We start from the raw sequence: 21,949 nt of genomic DNA on the forward strand, positions 1-21,949 counted from the left end.
TTTGTATAGTGTTGCTATCTAAAGGTATTTCTCTAGCCAACACAGAATGTTCTTTTATTTTTACATTTATATACTTAAATTTTAAAAATTCTAACAAAGAGTTTAGGGTCTTCATGAAAAATTCTGAGGTTGTAATTTAAGAATATAATTTAGTAGTATTCAGCCGGGCGTGGTGGCGCACGCTTGTAATCCCCGTGCTTGGGAGGCAGAGACAGGAGGATTGTGCAGGTTCGAAGCCAGCTGCGCGTGCTGGCTTAGAAGACCCTGTTTCAAAAAAAAAAAAAAAATGTAAAAATAGGTCTGGGAGTGTAGCCCGGAGGCAGAAGGGCTTCCAGGAACCCCAGTACCACCAAAAGTAAATAAAAATAAAAATAAATAAAAGATGTCATTGTTGAGGGCTATGAGAAATGTGTTCAAGGGATTTCTCTGTGGTATATCTTACAACTGTATGTGAATCTGCACTTATGTAAATAACATTTAAACTTATATTCCTGAGCCGCAAGGTTAAGATGTCTGATTTATAACTAATGACTTCAAAAAGGTATAAGTACTTGAACATTCACGCCGGGCGTGGTGGCGCACGCTTGTAATCCCCGCGCTTGGGAGGCGGAGACAGGAGGATTGCGCAGGTTCGAAGCCAGCCGCGCTGGCGTAAGAGACCCTGTTTCAAAAATATAAAATAGGTCTGGGAGCGTAGCCCGGAGGAAGAAGGGCTTCCAGGAACCCCAGTACCACCAAAAATAAATAAATAAAAATAAGTACTTGAACATTCTTGAAGTTGTTCACTTAAAACTTGAGGTTCTTTTTAAAAATGTTTAGTTCTTCTTATGTTGACTAGTACTGGCTATAAAATGCTAATATAGATACCTATTTCTCAGTAAGTTATGCTCACAATTTTAATCCCCGCGCTTGGGAGGGAGAGACAGGAGGATCCCGCAGGTTCCAAGCCAACCGCGTGCACTGGCTGAAGAGACCCTGTTTCCAAATAAAAATGTAAAAATAGGTCTGGGAGTGTAGCCCAGAGGTAGAAGGGCTTCCAGGAACCCCAGTACCACCAAAAAATAAAAAAATAATAATAATTTAGTAGTATTCAAAGTATAAATCTGAGTTTAATGTCTTTCTTTCATGTTCTAGATTGCCCAGAATCATATTGTTTCTAATTATATTATAAATCATTTCTTTCATATTTTAACTTGTAGATTTATGTTCAATTAGAAGCATTTCTATTCTAGAAATTTCAAAATAACAGAATCCTTTACTTTAAGATTAACTTAATAAGTAGCATTTCACGTTGATGGCCCAAGTTGGATAGAAACTTAGTTTAGTAGTCAAATAAATCCTAATGTTATTTAAGATTTAAACTGCATACCTTTTTCTCCTCCCCAACTCCTTTCTCTTCCTCCTCCTCCTCCGCCTCCTCTTTGCAGTGCTAGGGATCAGACCCAGAGCCTGTGCATGCTCGGCGCGCACTCTGCCATCTAGTCACACCCCCAGCCGAAAGCTGCATAACTATTTCTAATGTTACTACACTAATTTTCTCCAAGATAATACTCAGATTCAAAAAGGGGGATTAACTCTTTGATATACTAATATGTAAAAGTGAGTACATATTTCAAGATTATCTGAGTTGAAAGTGTACAATTATCTTCTGGTTAACTTAGATATAGAATTTATAGGAAGGATTCTAGGTTATCACAACTCATCAGAGAAACTTCAAAAATGAGGTTTTCTCTAATATGCTCAAATTAGAGACTATTAGGAATACCAGAGGGACTCCAGATAATAGAGGGGAAACCTCAGCAAGTCTGGATTGGAAGGGTAGGCTGATTAATGGAGGAGCTACATCCGAATCTGTGTCAAAGTGCGAGCGTAGCATGGTCGACCTGGACGCTCACTGTTGGGAGGGGCAGGGGAAGTGGGGGAAGGAAAGGGCACCAAGCACAGTCTGAATATATGCCATTTTCAATATGATTCACACAAAAAAGAAACCATAATAAATATAATAATGAGAGGACTTCTAGAATAAGAATAGCCAAAGGTAAGCCTTCTTCACGTGCTCCCGTTTCCTGGTTTGCTGCTTTCTGCGTAGTAACTTCTTCGTGTGTCAGAAAACATGGCTGCCGGTGTTTTCCAAGCTTAACATCCTCTGGCTAATACCACTGGCTCCCCTTAGTTACTTTCAGAACTCATCTGATTGGCCTAGATTGGGTCTGATGTGTCATGTCCTAAAGTCATCAACCAATCAATATAAATCAGTACGGTGGAGTTCTGTTATCAATAGTGACAACCATTATTGTAATATTATAAAATGCTACCATTTGAATTTTTATGGTGCAATTTACAGGACACTTAATTCAAATGGGCTTAAACATAAAGGACAATTTATTGCTTTTTGCTTCTGGAAGCCCTCAAAATTGAGTGTTCCTTTAATGTGCTTGATCCAGTATTTTAATTATGTAATTAGATATTCTGCTGTGGTAATTCTTATGGGGTGCTCCTCCAGTGTGACTCTCAGTGAAAAGGCGGCTCCTGTCACAGCTGTGGTCATGGCGGCTCCTCACCCACACCAGAGAGAAAATGGCTCTACCCAGTGGATGCTGAAGTTAGCTGGTACCTATGTCTTGCAAGAGCCAGTTTTCTGCATTTAATGAACACATGTTGATAGTCTGAATTTGGCTACTGTGGGAGTATTTATACCATAGCAGATGGCAAATGCTACAGATTAAGGATTTTTTTTCAGTTTTAGAGAGTTAGTTGTTATATTTACCAGCACACTTCTGCCTCCTTTTTAGATTCCAAACAAACCTCTCGAAATCGATGCCTGTTAGGTTGGCTTAGGTCACAGGCAGATCCTTGAACCAAGGTCTATGGTCAGGGGGCTTGAAATTATAAAGTAAATGTGTATCATTATGTCTCCAACTTCTGTGACAAGTATTCTAACAGCAATAAGGCAGTCGGATTTCAGAGTCTACTATACAATAATGTGGGCTCCTATAAAAAATTATAATGTAGTTTTGGCTATTTCTAAGTAAAGAATTTATAAATAAGTAAAGTCTGTGTGCTATAAAGGAGGTGTTAAATATGTTCGAGTTGGCAAGTACATGCAATAAAATGTGTTGTTGTTATTTTCCAATGAGAATGTGAACAGTATCCTCACCATGAATTATCATAGCAATGTAAATCAAATATCACAGAGAGGAGCATTTCACACATACCAAACTGTCTAAAATTTAAAAGACTGGCAATTTCAAATGTTGGAAGCATACAGAGCACTGCAAAGCCTCATACATTGTAGGTGGAAATGTACACTGATAGAAGTATATATTTAGAGACTGGAGAATTAGTGGTCAGTTTCTTATAAAATTAAATACATGCCTGATTTTTGACTCAGTGGTTCTACTTCTTGCTATTTACCTCAGATAAATATGTTACTTATTTTTATTTATTTATTTTTTTGTGGTGCTGGGGATTGAACCCAAGGCATTCTACCTCCAAGATACACTCCCAACCCTATTTTTATTCTTTATTTTGAAGCAGGGTCTCACTAAGTTGTGGAGGATTTCACTAAGTAGCTGAGGCTGGCTGCGAACCTGGAGCCTCCTGTCTCAGTTTCCCAAGTCATGAGATTACAAGCATGCACCACCATGCCTACCTAAAAATGTGTAATTAACAAGAATGTAAAAGAACTCCAACAACTCAAAAATAGAAAGAAAATCTAATTAAGAAATTGATAAAGAGCTTTAGTAGACATTTATTCAAGGACGATACACAAATAGACAATAAACATGGGAAGCAATTCTTCGTTACAGGAAAATGCAAACCCAAACCACTTCACACCCATTTGGACGGCTATAATTAAAAATGGACAATAATAAGTGTTGGCAATGGTGTGGAGAAATTGGAAACCTTGTGCATTGTGAGTGGGGTTGTAGAATGGTATAGCCACACAGGAAAACAGAGTGGCAGAGCATCAAAATATTAAACATAAGCCGGGCTGAGACAGGAGGACTGCAGGTTCAAGGCCAGCCTCAGCAACTTAACATAATCCTGTTTCAAAATAAAAAAGAGGGTGCTGAAGGTTTAGCTTGAAGGTAGAATGTCCCTTGGGTTCTAGACCTCAATGCCAAACAAACAAAAATTCAATGTGAATTTGCCATATGATCCAGCAATTTCATCTGCCTGAGAGAATTGGAAACATACCAGTGTTCATCACTGGTGAATGAATATTTAAAACGTGGCATAGCCATCTGATGAAATATCATTCTGCTATTTAAAGGAATGAAGTACTGATACTACACCATGAATGAACCTCAAAAACATTTAAGTAAAAGAACCAATCACAAAAGGTCATGGATTGTATGACTCTGTGTGAAATGTCCAGAATATGGACAAACCCATAGATACAGGAAGATTAGTAGTTGTGTAGGTATGTTAGAGTAAGAAAAGAAAAGTGCAGAAGATGGAGAGTGATTGCCAGTGCTGCAGACTCAGGAAGAATATCAAATACCCAGAGTAACTTGGGAGTGCAAAATGGTAACACCTTTTCAAAGAGCCATTTAATAAATCTTAAAAAAAAAGTACTGACATGCCAAAATATCCCTTGATGTCTATTTTAATTTCTAATAATTATACAAATTGGTGTGTGTATGTGTCTGTGTGTATGTGTGTATGTGTGTGGTATGTTACCTGTGACTGAACTCAGAAGCATTCTACCTCTGAGCTATACTCCCAGCCCTTATTTTATGTATTGTATTGCATTGTATTGTATTGTACTGTATTGTATTGTATTGTATTGTATTGTAGCAGTCTTGCTAGTTGCTGAGACTGGTCTTGAACCCGTGATCCTCCTGTCTCATTGAGGGTGTAATGTTTACATGTCTACACCATCAGTGGCTGGTGTTGTTTCTGACCTTAATGCTGGTTGTTCTGCGCCCCGTGTAGCTCGCTCAGCGATCACTGGCAGCTGTGACAATGATGGCCTGCACATTATCCAGGGTTATGGCAGCCGCTTCTCCACGCCTGTCGCTACCCTGTGTGGTGAGGAGACTTTGGCGCCCATCAGCCTGATGGGTCCTGTGTTGCTCAACTTCTATTCCAACGCACACATCACCGACCTGGGGTTCAAGCTTTCCTACAGGATAGCGAGTGAGTAACTCCACTGAGACAGTTTGGAATTTTCTCTTTCCCTTGATTTGTTTATGCAGAGTTTTCATTGTGAATTATCTATTAACAACCTGAATATTCAGAGACTTAAGGGGAAAAGTGATCAGTTAGGTCCATGTTACAAAAATACTTAGGGATGTTTTTCTTTGAAAAATCAATTTTCATAAACTATAGCTAGAACTGTTCTTTGTTGTTCTGCTTTTTTTCTTTTGTGGTTCTGGTCTCAGCCCCCCAGGTACTAGGATTGCAGGCATGTACCACCATGCCCAGCTAGAACTACTCTTTGAAAAATCAAATGAAAATTTGGGATTTATCTTATAATTTAAGTTAAAATGAACATTCTTGCTATCTTTAGTTTTCAGTCCATGACATAAAGATGCCTTTTGTCCTGAATTTTTCTGACTTATCCAGATGCCTGTTTTATTCTTCAAGTCACTTTGTTGCTATGAAATATTTTATAAATTTATAAAAATATGAGATAATATCCTTATCATCTTCTGATAGGAAGGAACTTTTAAATAATATGCAAAATACATGGGCCTCAAAAAGATAAATTTATTCAACTATGCTATAATTTACAATATCTCTATAACAAACACAAAGTGCAAAGACAGAGCCATAGACTGGGAAACGCCTTTGTAGCTACCAAGAAAAATCACAACATTCTATTTTCCTGGCTTTCCCCTTCTGCTTGGGTAGTCTGCTGACTATATTTTCTGCACAGCATCTCCACTTCAGTGAAACAGGCACATAAATCTTGCAAAATCTCTCCCAGCTTCATTTTGTCTTTGCTTGACCAAATCCATCTCTAAAGGTAGAAAGGTAAAAAGTTAAATTGCCTCTCTTCAAGTACATTACTTTTCTCATCTACAGAGAAGACTAAAAATGTCTATTTACTCATGAAAAGGCCTTTGTAATTTCTTCCCATTGGCTGCTCTCTGGATCCCAGCCTTTGTTCAAGTCTGTGAGGTATGATTCTGTACAGCTTTGTGGGTCTGTTGGTGCAACCAAATAGAACTCTGCCGTTCACATTTCTTCCCTAAAGTGTCTTGTTGAGTGAGGAGGAGGACTGATTTGTTTTATTCTTCTTCTGCAGTAATGTTTGCTTTGAAGACTTCCACCCCGCTCTCTATCCTTCTGTTCTTTCATTTCTCCTTTTCCTAAAACATACTATGCAAAGTTCACTGAATATAGTATGTGGGGTTCACTTGAAGACACCATGTGAAGATGGAGATTAATTAGGCATTGATAAACTTTTGGACATCACACAACTGTTTATTAAACGAAAGAGTAATTACTGCCCAGATATGACGTTCAATTCACTACGTATGCACCCAGAGTTCCGAGCCCAGGAATACTTTCAGAGAGAAGAGCTTTCCCTGCAAGTGAGCTTAGCTAGAGCAACAACAAAACTTAAATGTCAGCCACAATTTATTTCTCATTTCTAAGACATGTAGGTAGAACATGTAGGTAGTGCATAAACCATTGAAATGTCATCAAATATTTTAACCTAATTATTATGTTGAAATCAGAAAATAAATAGACATAGACCTTTCTGACAGGTAAGCTCTTGCCATTATTAGGTGGCACAATCCGATCCTTCTCACTTGCAAGCAGAAGGAAATATAATACTTTTATACTGTCTATAAAGGTGCTTTGTTATGTTTTTATGGCTGCTGTTTGGTGAGTATAACTGGAAAATCTGGGCTCTTAATTGCTGGAGTTAGAGTGCAGAGTGGGCCTTGTTTCTTCCTGCTAACTCAGGATAAATAATAGAAATTTGCACAAATATAGCCTTTTCTAAGTGTCATACCTAAATGTGCATGCAGAGGACTTGAGCTATGCATTTGACCTGCACAGGGAACTAAACTTAAACATTCTAAAAATTTTCTATTATTTTATAATATTGCTAACAGGGAAGACTTGAATCTGTATTATGTAAGGTTTCTAAGCCAGACATGGTGACACACGCATGTAGTCCCAATACTTGGGCAGCCGAGATAGGAGGAGCAAAGGGTCCCAGCCTGACTCAGCAATGTATCAAGGCTCTCAGTAGCTTAGCAAGACCCTGCTTTGAAATACAAAAATAAAATAGGGCTGGGGGCGTGGCTCAGAGATAGAATGTCTCCGGGTTCAATCCCCAGCACGACAAAAATAAATAAATGATTTCTAGATTGAAGTTTTTCCCCAGTTCTCTCTCTCCCTCCCTCTCTCTCTCTCCTCTCCTCTTCTCTCTCTCTCTCTCTCTCTCTCTCTCTCTCTCTCTCTCTCTCTCTCTCTCTCTCAGAAGAAACCTTTGTGCCTGAACCCTGAAATGTTCTTTGTCATTATTTTCATTCGTTTGCCTTAGGGCTTATGTGCTTTAAAATCTTCTTTCCTGTTTCTTCCCCCTCCCTGAGTCTTGTAGTTTTGTTTTTTTTTTTTCTTAATGGAAAATCAGAATTATTTGAAAACACAATGAAGGAGCTTTAAGTTACCTTAAGAAAAATAATTAGTATGTCGCCTATGGAAAAACGTGCAATCGCATAGGCTGTCTCAGAATCACTTTTCCGCACGGTGACGAGTGTCCTCTGCCTGCCCTGGCCTTCTGTTGCAGCCTGTGGCGGGATGTTCAATACTTCTGGGATCATCAGGAGTCCTGACTACCCATTTAACAACTACCCAGACAACCTCTACTGCCTGTACACCATCACCGTCGAAAAGGACAAAGTGGTTCTGCTCAAGTATGTGAAATGGATTTACTTTCTGAAGAAAGTACATTCAGCTTTATTTTCAGAAAACCTGGGTCCTTGCTGACAGAGCGATCAGTGATCATCAGTGGTTTAGAAGGAAATCTGGAGGAAGGAGTCGGGCAGCTCCCGAATGGCAGCAAGCCATGGGAAACGGGCCCCGCCTTCCACACGCCAATGGTGCCCAAGGAGACAACGGCAGCCACCAGTTAAAACTGGCCTATAATTTTTCAAAGGTTGCAGAGAAGCTTCATATGTTGGGGTGTGAAATTATTACCCCATCTTGAAATCAGAGAGGGCAAGAAGGGCTAGAGAAAGCAGTTGCCATTTGTTGGGTATTTATTATACATGAGAAACTTTGACTAGCACTTTCTTTTTCTGATTTTATTCTGGGTATCATCACATGAAAATCATATACATATATATGTCTCCTATTTCACTAAGGAGAAATCTGATACTCTGAAGGGTCATATAGCTTTCCTAAAGTAACATACATTTAAAAAAAGAGTCTAGAGCTGGGCGTAGTGGTGCACGCTTGTAAGCCCAGGGCTTGGGAGGCTGAGGCAGGAGGATCATGGGTTCCATAAGTTCGAAGCTGGCCTCAGCAATGTAGTGACATCCTGTTTCCAAATAAAAAAATCAGGTTGGAGGTAGAATGTTTCTGGATTCAATCCCTAGTACCAGTTTAAAAAGAAAAAGAAGAAGAAGAGGAGGAGGAGGAGGAGGAGGGAGTCAAATCTGAATCCAGTTAGGCAAGATGGCACAGTCTGTAATGCCAGTACTTGGGAGGTTGAGATAGGAGACTCAAAGGTTCAAGGAAAGCCTCAGGAATGTAGTGAGACCCTCCGAAACCTAGTGAAACCTTGTTTCAAAACAAAACATAAAAGAAAGCTACGGGTAGAGCTTGAAGGTAGAATGCTACTGGGTTCAATCCCCAGTACTACCAAAATAAATAAATGAATACAAACAAACAAACAAACAAATAAATAAATAAATAAATAGGGCTAGTAGTGTTGCTTGGGGGTAGAATGATCCTGGGTTCAATTTTCTGTAATACACACACACACGCGTGCGCGTGCATACACACGCACACACACACTGAATCTATATCCAATTTCCTCCAATATTTCTCTATGCTGTCTCTCAGAGATAAATTTTCTAACTATTAAAATTGGACCCAGAGGGTTTTACCCCCGAGTTCTACCCCCAGTCTTTTTTAATTTTTATTTTATTTTATTATTTTATTTTTACTTATTTTTGTTGTTTTTTTTTGTTTAGTTTTTATTATTTTTATTTTATTTTTTATTTTGAAATAGGGTCTAAGTTTCTGAGGTTGGCCTTCAACCCCCGATCCTCCTGTTTCAGCCTCCCCAGGACTGGGATTATAAGCGTGTGCCACCATGCCTGGCTCAGGTCTCTATTATAAAGGCACTAATCACACCACCTAAGCACCTCTCAAATTTCTAAATCCCAATATCTCTTTGGGGGCCAGGGTTTCAACAAAGAAAGTTAGAGCAACATCTACCTTTAGGTTTTAGTTGATCAATTAATATAGCAAAAAAAAAAAATACATGTGAAATGGACATATTTCTTTTCAGTTTCCAGACTGAATCCTGGAGTCACCCTCTTCACAGTTCACATCTGCACGCTTGGAAAGTTATTTACTGAGTGCTTTCTAAGAGCCTGTCGAATTCTATGAAACAGATCCTATTGTAGGTGTTATGGCGATAAAATATAAATCCATCTGCCTAGACTCTAAACAGTCACTGGCCACAAAAGGTTTCCTGTGAGTGGGATTTTCCAGATACCCTCTGGAGAAATTATGTAAAATAAAACACCAAACTAGGTTTGAGTTCTGTGGAAACTCAGATTTTTATCTTTCTTTGTGGATTCTTATTGTGGAAAATAATTGGGTTATCTATAAAGAACAAAAATAAATGCAGCGTTGTTGGAAACAATCTAGTGATTGTTCTTCCCTATCTTTTTAATAAGACCATTAAATATCACATAAAACAGTAGAAAATAAAACAGTTTTCATCTCGAGCCTCATCATCCAATTAAAAACATTCCACCAGCCAACACCACTTAGAAAAAAAATGTAACAAATTCTTTTTTTTAAGGCTCTTAAAAGGAAGTATTTAATTGTTAGAAATTTTTGGTTAAACTTGGAAACTGGTTGACAAAGAAGTATCTTTAAAAAAGTGTTTAGGAAGCTTGAATGTTCTGCTGTCGGTCTGCCTTATGTGACTTTTTCCAAGGACTGAAGGCAGGACTTAGTGGGCATCCGAGGGACAGCAAGGCACTAACAAGGTACATTTCACAGGTTCAGTGCTTTTGATGTGGCTCCCTCCATCTTATGTGCCCATGACTACCTGGAGGTCTATGATGGTTCTAGTGTCAATGATCCCCTTCTTGGAAAGTTCTGCGGTTCCAAGCTCCCGCCAATTCTCAAGAGCAGCAACAACACCATGTTCCTGCTATTCAGGACAGACTCTGTTCAGACAGCGAGAGGCTGGAGGGTGTCTTTCCGGCAGACACTAGGTAAGAATTTTGAACATGTTAATCTTTTTCATGACTCTTTTCTGTCTTTTTTCTCCACATGTTTACAGTTGCTTGTTATTTAGACATAGAGGAATATGTCACATCAAGTCTTGGTTTTTAAAATTATATAGGATGTATGTTGGTTTAAAAAATTTAATAAGCAGGGCTTGGTGTCATAGATCTGTAATCCCAGTACTTTGGAAGCTGAGACAGGAGGATCACGGGTTAAAAGCCAGCCTCAGCAACTTAGTAAGACCATGCTCAAATTTTTTTTTAAAAAAGGGCTAGGGCTCAAAGGTAGAATGGCCATGGATTCACTCCCCAGCACAAAAGAAAAAAGGAAGGAAGGGACGGAGGAAGGAAAAAGGAAAAGAAAGATAAATTATTCAATAAGCATACTTCTCCAATACCTCTCCATGCTTCTCCAGCAGATAAAGGCAGGTTTGTCTCCCTAGCACCCTCAGGTGAGACCTGAGCCTCATTTTACACAATGGCAGAGGTTGAGCTAAAGGCGGGCAAGGACTAGGCCAAGAAAGAAGGCCCTGCTGACTGAATTAACTTTACCCTTAAAGTGGTGAAGAGTCTTAGAGGTTTTTCAATAAGGCTTTCATAGCCTACCTGTCTATAAACAAGGAAGGCTCGAGGGTCTTACAACCTGAGAAGGAAGAAGTTTATTATAGAAATCCTGATGGGAATTAAGGCTCAAACTTTGAAGTACCAGGGGTACTTCAAAGGTCGACTACATCAGAAGTACAACGTTGGAACGTGATGGCATCACATATGGATGTGAGTTGTGGATGAGTTCTTTCTTGTTGGTAATTTCTTGGATGGTGGTACCTAAGACTTAGGAGAGAGATGTTATATTTACTTTGGTACATTTTGGATAGGAGGACCTATCAGGTAATCTAAATGGAAATGTCTAGAAGGAAGATGAAGCTTGAGAAGCAATTTTGACTAGAAAGAGTGGTCTTGGAAGTATTGAGAGATGGCAGGTAAGCTAGGCACAGTGGTACACACCTTCAATTGCAGTACTTGGGAGGCTGAGACAGGAGGGTTATAGGTTCAAGGCCAGCCCTAGCAATTTAGCACAGCCTCAGTTGTGCAAGACCCTGTTTTAAAATAAATTTTAAAAAGAGGAGAGATAAGAGAGAGAGAAAGAGAGAGCGAGAGCAAGAGAGAGGCAGAGAGAAAGAGAGAGAGAGAGAGAGAGAGAGAGAGAGAGAGAGAGAGAGAGAGAGAAATGTCAGGTAAAACTGAGAGAGAAGGTAAATTGAAAATAACACCCCTGTTTAATTTCACTGCAGATGAGAGATAATTATCTATATAAAATTAGCTCAGAAGTTCAAATCATTTAAGATAAAAGGTAATCAGTTCTATGTTTATCTATATTAATAACCTCGATGGCATAATTTATACTTGACTCTGGAAAGTGTTTTGATTTTTCCATTTGAATATTGATGTGATTAGCATTCTGTAACCTCACAAATCTCCAAATAAATTTTATACTCTGTGAGGACTCCAAAAGACCTGAACACAGTCCTACAATAATATCCGGACTCATCTTCCAACATTTTCTTTCTCTTTACCCTACCGTGTGGATAACCTTCATCTCTCCCATACAAAAGCAGAGCTAACCTGCAGCTGATTTATATTTGTCGTGTTAACGACTTGTGCATTGTTTGAGGGAAGTAGTGAAACATTTGTGCTTCAAGGGCTCCCCATAAAGCTCAGATGACGTCATGTCAGAAGACCAGTTTTCCTCCTTGCTGCCGAAGCTATCTAGAGAATCCAACACTAAGTGAGACCCGCCGGTCTCAGAGAGTGAAGGGCCCTGTCTTCTCTCATATGTGGCAGCTATGGGAAATAAAGGAACTCCAGAAAAATGAGGAGACCAGTAGGATAGAGGAAAGGGATTTGGGGAGGGAGATGGGAAGGGAGACTTGACAAAGGAGATAGTTCTAATGATTCCAAGCACCTATGTGAAGCTCTCAATACCAATCTCATACTGTGAACAGGGAGGAGGAGGAGGGAGCCAGTGGGATCCAGAGGGAAACCCCAGGTTTGGTGCTTTTGGATGTTTCTATCACACAGAACTTCAATATGACGTGTACTAAAATGAGCCAGTATAAGTATATTTGAAAAGACCAACTTGCCAGGCACGGTGGCGCACACTTGTAATCCCGGCATTCGAGAGTTCACGGACAGCCTCAGCTACTTAGTGAGGCCCTTTGCAACCACGTGAGACCCGTTTACAAAATATTAGGGCTGGTGGTGTTGCTCAGAGGTAGAGTGCCCCTGGGTCCATCCCAGTACCGCAAAAAAAAAAAAAAAAAAAAAAAAAAAACACAAAAACAAAACAAAACAAAAACAAAGAATAACTTAAAAAGCAATTTTCATGGACAGAAAGTACAGTCTTAATAGAATGGTTTAGAAGAAGAAGCATAAAAAACACAGAAGGCTACTTTAAAAGGAAAACTAATTTTCCTTTGCAGATTTTTTTTCTGATATATTCTGTCCTTTAGCATGGGCTTCAGGTACAAATGGCACATGTTTGCAGTGGCAGTTACCTGTTTCCAAGTGTGTGTGGTTTTCCTTCTGTCCTAATATGCTCCCATGAGCCCTGAAGAAGCCATCCTGAAGCTCTTCTGGCCCCCGCCCTCTGCAGGAACTCCCATGGCAGCAGGGTTCCCCAGACCCCTTCAATTACTAGGTGTTTGTGAGCTACAAGAGGACATTTTTAGACTTAGTATGCTTTTGCTGAACTGAAGTAACACTGGAGAAAAAATTGCACACTGTTGGGGCCATCGTCCCCGCATGAGTCATTGAGCTCTTACAGTAAATTACTGCTTTCTTCAGGTCACAGTTAGAAAAAAGGTTCAAGTGCAGAGAGCAGAAGTGGAATTTCATTACTTGCCAGCATTCCCGAGGACGCCTGCCTCTTTGCCATTTGAATAAATGCCTTTGGCTACTAGAAGATACTTAAGAAATAATCTTCACTAATCTTTAATGATAATTCTTTTTACAAAAAAAGCGAAGTCGTATAATTTTGTGTTCAGTCTTACAAAGCTTTCAAGCCCACGCATATAAACTGATCCTTCCAAATAACTTTCAGTTTTATTTTGTTGTTATTATTGTCAGGGTGAAGAAATGGGGAAGGAACAATAAAAGTAGCTTTAATTCTAGAGTTTATAGGATCTCTTAGTTGCAGATATGATACGGGTGAGAAAGTTGGGCTGTGGGTAACGGCACACCTTCCACCTCCGGCTCATCTGTCTGCATCCACCCTGTCTCTTTTGTGAGAAGCAAAGCAGCTTCATGGACCAGACAGTGAAGTTTGGTTTCCAAGGCTATCAGGAAATGGGGTAGTGAGATTAAAATTCCGTGGGATTTCTGCTGCTAGAGCCCAAGTGTGAGATATTAGGTAAGGAGATAGCAAAGCAAGCCACATTCAGAAAGTAGTACCTAGTCGGAAGGCAAATTTGCCTGCCTTCATTTCCCTGTACATTTCAACACTACATGAACAATTGATCCTGAATGATTGACAGCCAACAAAATGATCATACAGGGCTTCAAAGATCTGTGAATCTCTGAAATTATGTGCACATCTGAGTATTTTTCTGGACCAACTGGATAGCTTTTATCCAGTTGCCAGCGCCTCTGTGACTCCACCAAGCTTAACCCCGTTGGCTCTGTGGATTTGGCTGTATCCAGGGCATGCTCTATCTACAGGGTACGGCTGACCAATCCATATCCTTTATTCTGGTCATTTCTGCCAGTAAGCTTCAGCCTCTTCTCTACCTATGGGTCTGCCTCAGCCATGACTGTGTTAGGTGTGTCGCAGACAAAGCACTCCACACACAGGCAAATGTGTGTGTGTGTGTGTGTGTGTGTGTGTGTGTGTGTGTGTGTTGGTGGTACTGGGGTTCCTGGAAACCCTTCCACCTCTGGGCTACACTACCAGACCTATTTTTTAAAATATTTTTTTATTTGGAAACAGGGTCTCCTAAGCCAGCGAGGCTGGCTTCGAACCTGCGCAATCCTCCTATCTCCGCCTCCCAAGTGCGGGGATGACAAGCGTGCGCCTGTCAAATGTGTTTTTAACCATGATGGTCGCCATGTCTTCTTCCTAGACTGGGCTCCTACCAAAGTTTTGAACATTTAGTCTTTGCATGGTATGCTCACCACTTTGTACGCAGAACGTCTAGGTGGACGATTAGATCAGGGATTGTAAGTAAATCTGGTGAGTGTACAAGGCCATCTCCATTTCACTCCATCTCATTCTTTTTTTTTTTTTCTAAAAAGATGTATTCTATTATATTTCAGCAAAACTTCAGGAGCAGGGCGTGATGGTGCACACATGTAATCCCAGCATTTGGGAGGCTGAGACAGGAGGATTGTGGTTCACATACAGCCTCAGCTACTTAGGCCCTTTGCAACTCAGTAAGACCCTGTTTCAAAATAAAGAATAAAAAATTGGGCTTGGGGTGTAGCTTGAAGGTAGAATGCTCCTGTGTTCCATCCCCAGTACCTCTTCCTCCCCCGCAAAAAACCCTTCAGTGTACAAAAGTGAATTGAGAGCTGGGCGTGGTAGTGCATACCTGCAATCTCAGTACTTTCCAGGCCGAGGCAGGAGGATCGCAGGTTCATACCCAGTCTCTGAAACTTAAAGAGACTTAGTGAGAACTTTTTCAAAACAAAAACTAAAATAGGCCTGGGGGTGTAGCCCAGAGGCAGAAGCTCCCTATTTTCTATCCCCAGCACCATAAAAATAAAATAAATAAATAAAAGTGAACGTAGCACAGATACAGTGAGTTGCCCAGAGAGAGTGAGGAGTGCCCCATGCAGGACGTGTCGGGATGCCTGAACAAGAGGCAGTGTCTGGGACAAGGGACATCAGTAGCTGCAAGCTGACTCAGAGCGCTTGCTCCCATCACCCTCAGCCCACACGCTGAGGAGAGAGGGCTCATGTCTTCCATCACCGGTGGTGTTTGTCATAGGAAGAATGAATCAGGGAGCTGTAGGGTCAGACACAGAACCTTTGCTATGAGAGAGATTAGTCAGCATAAAAAGTAAAAAATCAGATGCTCTCTCTAATATGTGGAAGCTAGGGAGAAAATGGGTCATAGGAGGAACTCTAGATGAAGAAGAAACCTTAGAAGAACAAATAAGGTGACCCAACTGAGGGGAATGGAGTGGGGAAGAGGGACGCTCCCTAATGCACAGGATGTACATTCACAAACATATCAAAGTCAGTCACTAGGCCCGACATGAGAAGGAGGGAGAGGAATGGGGTGGGAATTGGGGAAGGGCTAAATGACTGATGTGCGCACGTGTGCCTCTGCCATCTTGTACTCCATTAAGATGTGTGACTACAAGGCACCAATAAAAAAAGATCAATTTGAAATATAATCACTTTCTATCTTTTAAGAATCTGATAGAGCTGGGCGTGGTGGCTCACGCTTGTAATCCTCATGCTTGGGAGGCAGAAACAGGAGGATCACACAGGTTCAAAGCCAGCAACTTAGTGAGATCCTTTTTCAAAATAAAGAATAAAAAATAGAGCTGGGGGTGTAGCTCGAGGGGAAAATGCCCTGGGTTCCAGCCCTAGTACAAAAAAAAAAAAAATCTAATAGGGATGAAGCATCTAATTAATTCTCATAAAGTAACTTTGCCATCAAAGAGGAACATAATATATTAGAAAGTGATAGTTAAATCTCAAATTTCTGTAGGCTGCATCCAAGAATCCTCCTTTCAAGGTGGCAGGCTGCTGAGGGACCAGCCCTTCAGGCTACAATGATTTCTTGTTTTTCCTTTCTCACTTTATGCTGACATCTAACCATTAAGACCTAAAATATGTTTGATGACTTAAATCTGAAATAAAAAGCTAAATGTTAATTAAATCCTAAGGTCTGGTAGAGGTCTAGCACATAGTCTCTAGTCCATCAATTTTGACTATACGAACGAATTAAAGAATAAATTGTGCCTCCTCAAAATGATATTTTATTATGAGATGTGAAATATGCTGTATAATATATCCTTATATCTAGATTCAACTCATTTTCAAAGTTCAATCATAATTTATGTAGTTAAGTTATTGTACACGGAAATATATTAATCACTTTTATCCAGTATTAGGAAGAGTAGATCAGACTGTATTTTGGTTATATGTGGTTGGTCTTTGGGGTTTTTTTACCTGTTATTTTATCATTTGGAAAATATCTCACAAAATGATAAAGGAAGCTATTTGGGAATGGTGGAGGAAGTTGAGGAAGTTGGAAAAAGATTAACTTCTGAGAAAGGATAGGAAAGGAAGGAAAGTTGACTGAAGACAGTCTGGTGCTACAAAGAAGAAAAATACATATCTCAACAATGGAGAGAAATCTATCAGGTCAGCCTCAGACTTCAGCTTCTAGGTATATTTGTATTTCACTGTTGTGGTATTAAGGTTAAACTGATAGGTATCCTGAAATTTTTTAGTTAACCACAAAATAATACACTTTAATACATTGCATGGCTTTAAAAATATCTGTGTATGCGACTTTGGGTGCCTCAGCAGACTGACCTAAGTTGCCAGCCTCTGAGACTTTTAGAAGAACCAGTGTCATGAGATAGTTGAGTTATCACTTGAATGATTGGATAAATCCCTGCTCACATGCCTCTGGGGTTTGCGATAATGGTGGTGTGACTCAAAAGTAACTGGGGAATGCTATTTGTCTGCTTTTTTAATGTCATTTGCTTCCTCATATGAAGTCTGAGAATGAGAAGAGCTGAAACTGTAAACCCATTTAGAGAAAACGAGACTAAGCTCATTTCCGCCCTTTCTAAGCCTCCGAACTTTCCCTGCTGATTAGATTTCCCTTGGGGGGATGATGCCAAAGACAAGGTTATCTGCAGGTTATTCTTTGTGGGTTATATTGAAAAGGGTTTTCTGCTTAGCTTAGAATACAGTAATGGAATAAAGAAGCCAACAAATGCTTAGCTCACCAAAACCTTACAAAAGCAAGTAGACCAGAGTTAAATTCCAGATCAGGGAGAAGAATGGAAAGGTGTTTAATAAATACATTTCCGTATCAAGAGTCTGTGTCCCTGAAAGTGACCATATTGCTGCCCCAGGTCTAGAAGGGTTAGGCTGTTCTTGGAAAATTAAACCAGATGGTATTGTGGAGACCGAGCTAAGTGATACAATTGGGTTAGTGGTAAAATATAAGATAACACTTTGAAAAACATTCACGTGAACAAGAGCTGGGGAGTGATTATTCTGCATGACCTGGGCCACGCCATCTCTCCTCAAAAGGCAACCCAGTTTTGTCTCAGATAACTGGATGTTTGGGTTAAATTATTTATAACCACGAATGTCCTATAATCATAGCCATTTTTGCTCAGATTGGCTTGCCATTGATGTAGCCTTCCCAAGAACATGAAAGCAAAATACATTTAGTAAGTAATAAAAACCTTAAGACATGCTTTGGTTATAAATGAATTATATAAAACGGTATTAGCGTCCTGGGACTGTGTGTCCTTCTCTTTGTTCTCAAACATGAAAAGCTGGACAGCTTTGGTGCTTTACCTTCTGCTCACTGCCAAGGACAGGCTTGCCACGAAGTTCCAGGACATAATGATATTGCTGTCCGTTGACTGAGCACCTAACTCTGCGGATGCAACCCAAGCTGTTTAACCTAGATTACTTTCTCTAATCCCCACAACTACCCCGCCCCCCCCCAGACAGCAATTATCCCATTTTACAAAGGAAAAGATAAGAGTTCAAGAGATTAAGTAATTTGTTTGCAGTCAAGGGGTTGGTTCACAGAGGTAAAGACAAGATTTGGATTAGGTTTGACTCTCCCAAACTCTTGCTTTTCCTAATCAGCCTGCTTTTCCTCTGTGACAATTAATAAAAAAGAAATGCCCAGAATTGAAGAGATGCCCTGGAAGTGAGCTTCCTAAAAGGGAGTGACACCTTTCTCACCCTGTGGGGTAGAACGTCTCTCCAGGTTTATCATCTCAGTTGACACGACCAGCTTTCTGACCACAGCGGGCCAATGCATGCCCAGTTCTGAATGGTATCATTAGTAATACTATAACTGTGTATGTATTACACATAACTATAGAGTCATGTTTCCTCTTTTTCACGAAAGAAGAATACCTTACATAAACTGCACTCTTTATTAGAATAGCTATGTGTTTAAACACACACAAATACATATACACATATATGTAGGCTTATAATATAGCAACAACTTTATAAGTCAAGGAATATATTTAATTATAAGAATTCTTCCTATAAACTTAGACCTAGAAAGCAAAGATCCACATAAGAAGAACTATGTGTGTCTTCTATTCTTCATTGTTTATGAAGAATAAAAACAATATACACCAGCTACTTACTATGCAGGCAAGGAGCCTTTCTTTTAGGTTAAAAGGTGAATTCATCAAGGTTCCTTTCCCTGATAAACTCACTCACAAAGTGAGGTCAACAAGTAATTGTAAATTCTGTAAGATAAGTACTCTTTAACTGATGTGTGTGAAAAAGGCATTGGAGGCTGCAACGGGCAAGAGTATAAGGGTTGGGGCATCACTAAGTTCAAACCCAGTTTGTACATTAGAACAAGTTTTGCTTTAGACAATGTATTTATCTACTCTGTATCTTGATATTCTTATTTATAAAATGGCCGTAGTAAAGGTTACTATCTCCTAGGGTTGTAGTGATGTTTAAATTAGAATATTTCTGGTACTCATTTAGCATGCAAGAAGTTCTAACTGTAAATAGTAGTATTATGTTGGAAGGATGAGAAGGCGTTCCCTAGTAAAGGGGACATCCTATGAAGAAGGAAACATTTGCACAAAATTATAGATGCATCTCATGAAGCAAACCTTGACTCATACACTGTACTGCTTTAGGGCATAAAATGCTGAAGAATGGGATCTCAGAGAGGCAGAGGGTAGGTATGGAGGGCGCTGTATCGTGTGCAAAGGGGAGACATCAATTATTTTGACTTGGGAAGTAATGTGACCTAGTTTAATTTGGTTTTAGAAAGCACATTCCAGACTCTGCAGGGATGATGTTTTGAAAGTTGCACCATCTCAGGCAGGGAAAAAGTTAGGAAAATACTGTAACAGAGTAGGCAAGAGATGATAAGAGAAAATAAGGACGTTGAAAGGAGAAATCCTCCAGAGGTAGAATCAGTAAGACAGAGAATTCTGCTTGAACACAGTGACGAGGGGAAAGTAAACAAGATGATTCCAAGGTTCCCGGACATTATCTTTTGATGCTTCTCTCCAAAGAAACAGTACCCGGAGAGGACCATGTTTTGCTTGAGGAAAAAATAATTTTGGTTTTGGCATTGAGAATGTTTTGTTCTAGTCCATACCTTTCCTTTTCACCCACTTGAAAAATCCTTTCATAGAACAGTAATTTTTAACTTGGGGGAAGTCAATTTGTGAATTTTTCCTTATGATTATGTTTGTGATATCAGGTCTAAAACTTATTTACCTACCTTTCAGTTCTGAAAACTTTCAATATTTTAAACAGTTTTATGATTTTACATTTGTGTCAATACTTTTAGGTAATGTTTGCATAAAGTCTGAGGTTTATCTTGGAGTTATTATTATTATTTTTTATTATTATTATTATCAGCAGCAGCAGCATTTCCTTTGAATGGCCAATGATTCTAGCACCATTTGTTGAAAAGACTATCCTTCCCCAAGTGAGTTGCTTTATAGCACCTTTGGGGGAAAAAAATCAGATGAGCAAAGTTGTGTGGCCTTTCCCCCCGCTCTTTCTTAACCTCCTCTATTTTATGTATTAGGGATTGAACCCAGACACATTCTACCTCCAAAATACACCCCTAGCCCTTTTATTATTTTTTGTTATAAAGCAGGGTCTTATTAGGTTGATGAAAATTTTGCTAAGTTGCTGAGGCTGGTCCTGAACGTACTGTCTCAGCCCCACAAGTACTGGGATTACAGGTGTGTGCCACCAAGCCGGGCCCTGTGTGAGTCCGTTTTTCAGTTCTCTCTTGGGTTCCATTGATCTATATGTCTAATTCTCCACCACTATCACAGGAAGCCTTAATGTCAGATAGAGTAATTTTTCTACATTAATTTTATTTATCAATATTGTTTTAGTTATTTGAAGGCCTATTCCATCGCATTTAAATTTTAAAATGAGCTTTTATATATTTTTTAAAAAATCCTTGTGGGTTTTGGTAGGAATTGCATTAAACTGATAGATCACTTTGGGAAGAATCCACATCTCTGTTGAGTTATCAAATTCATCAACATACATATTTAGTTTTTCTTTTATCATTTTGTAAATTTTGGTATATAGATTCTACATATGTTTCATCAAGTGTACACCTAAGTGTTTCATTTTCTTATGATTATAAATGATGTCATGCTCTTCAATTTGGGTTTCTGTGTGTTCATTACTGTATATGGAAGTGTTATCAATTTTTATATATGATCTAATAACCTAATTTTTCTGAACTCATTCATTAGTTCTAAGATAATAATGTCATATGCAAATAGTGCCAGTTTTATTTTCTCCTTTCCAATTTACATATAATTTTTCCTTGCCTACTACTGATAAGAATTTTAATACTATGCAGACTCAGAGTGGTGAGAAAGAGATATTCTTACTTTGTTCCTGATTATAGGGGGAACTCTTCATTTTTTCACCATTAAATATGCTGTTAGCTGTAGGCTATTGTAGACACTTTTTATCAAACTGAGAAATTTTTCCTCTCTACTTATTTTGCAGAGCTTTATCATGAATTTCTGCTGGATTTTGTCAAATCCTTTTTCCACGTCAGTTGACATGATCATATTATTTTCCTTAATCCTTTTTTCAAGTTTCAAAATTGGAAAGGATGGTTAAGATAATGATAAAATCCTCCTTCCCTAAGTTCTTTATACAGGTATTCCTTGATTGACGATGGAGTTATGTTCCAATAAACCCATTGCAAATTGAAAATATCATAGGTTGAAAATCCATAGGTTGAAAAATGCCCTAACCTAGCTGGCATCCCAGCACAGTACACGGTAGAGGATCTGAGGTTTACCCTCAAAATCAAGTGGTCCCCGGGAACTGCGGCTCACTTCTTGCCCAGCATGTGAGAGGACTGAATCTCACATCACTACCCAAGAAAAGACCGAGGTTCAAATTTGAATATACTGGAGTATAGTTTATAATTAATGATAGCTTTCACACCATCTTAAGGTTAAAAAATAATAGTAAGTTAAACCATTTTAAATTAGAAACCTGTACTTGTATTGCTTTTTCTACTGACTATAGCTATTGATGAGCTGCTGAAATTATCTTCTGGTTGTTGTTGTTGTTGTTGTTGTTGTTGTTGTTGTTGTTGTTGTTGTGGTACTGGGAACTGAATCTAGAGGGATTCTACCTCCGAGATGCACCCTCAACCTTTTTATTGTTTTGTTTTAAAATGGCGTCTTGTTAAGTTGCTGAGGTGGTTCTTGAACCCCAAATCTTCTTGTCTCAGACTTCCAAGTATGAG

The 21,949-nt window shown here is 39.3% G+C and overlaps 1 protein-coding gene across 1 annotated transcript in view; it reads left to right on the top strand.

The window, feature by feature from the left end:
• Positions 1-21,949, top strand: part of CUBN (cubilin) — a gene marked incomplete at both ends in the record, with an annotated part of 282,744 nt that overhangs the window by 231,582 nt on the left and 29,213 nt on the right. The window contains 3 exons of the mRNA XM_080716933.1: positions 4,942-5,145; positions 7,760-7,886; positions 10,216-10,433. Of these exons, the coding sequence (XP_080573059.1) occupies positions 4,942-5,145; positions 7,760-7,886; positions 10,216-10,433 (549 nt within the window). The remainder of the gene's footprint in view (positions 1-4,941; positions 5,146-7,759; positions 7,887-10,215; positions 10,434-21,949) is intronic.

Source organism: Muscardinus avellanarius, assembly GCF_963383645.1.
Source record: "Muscardinus avellanarius genome assembly, chromosome: 20".
In the NCBI taxonomy this organism is placed as follows: Eukaryota; Metazoa; Chordata; class Mammalia; order Rodentia; family Gliridae; genus Muscardinus; species Muscardinus avellanarius.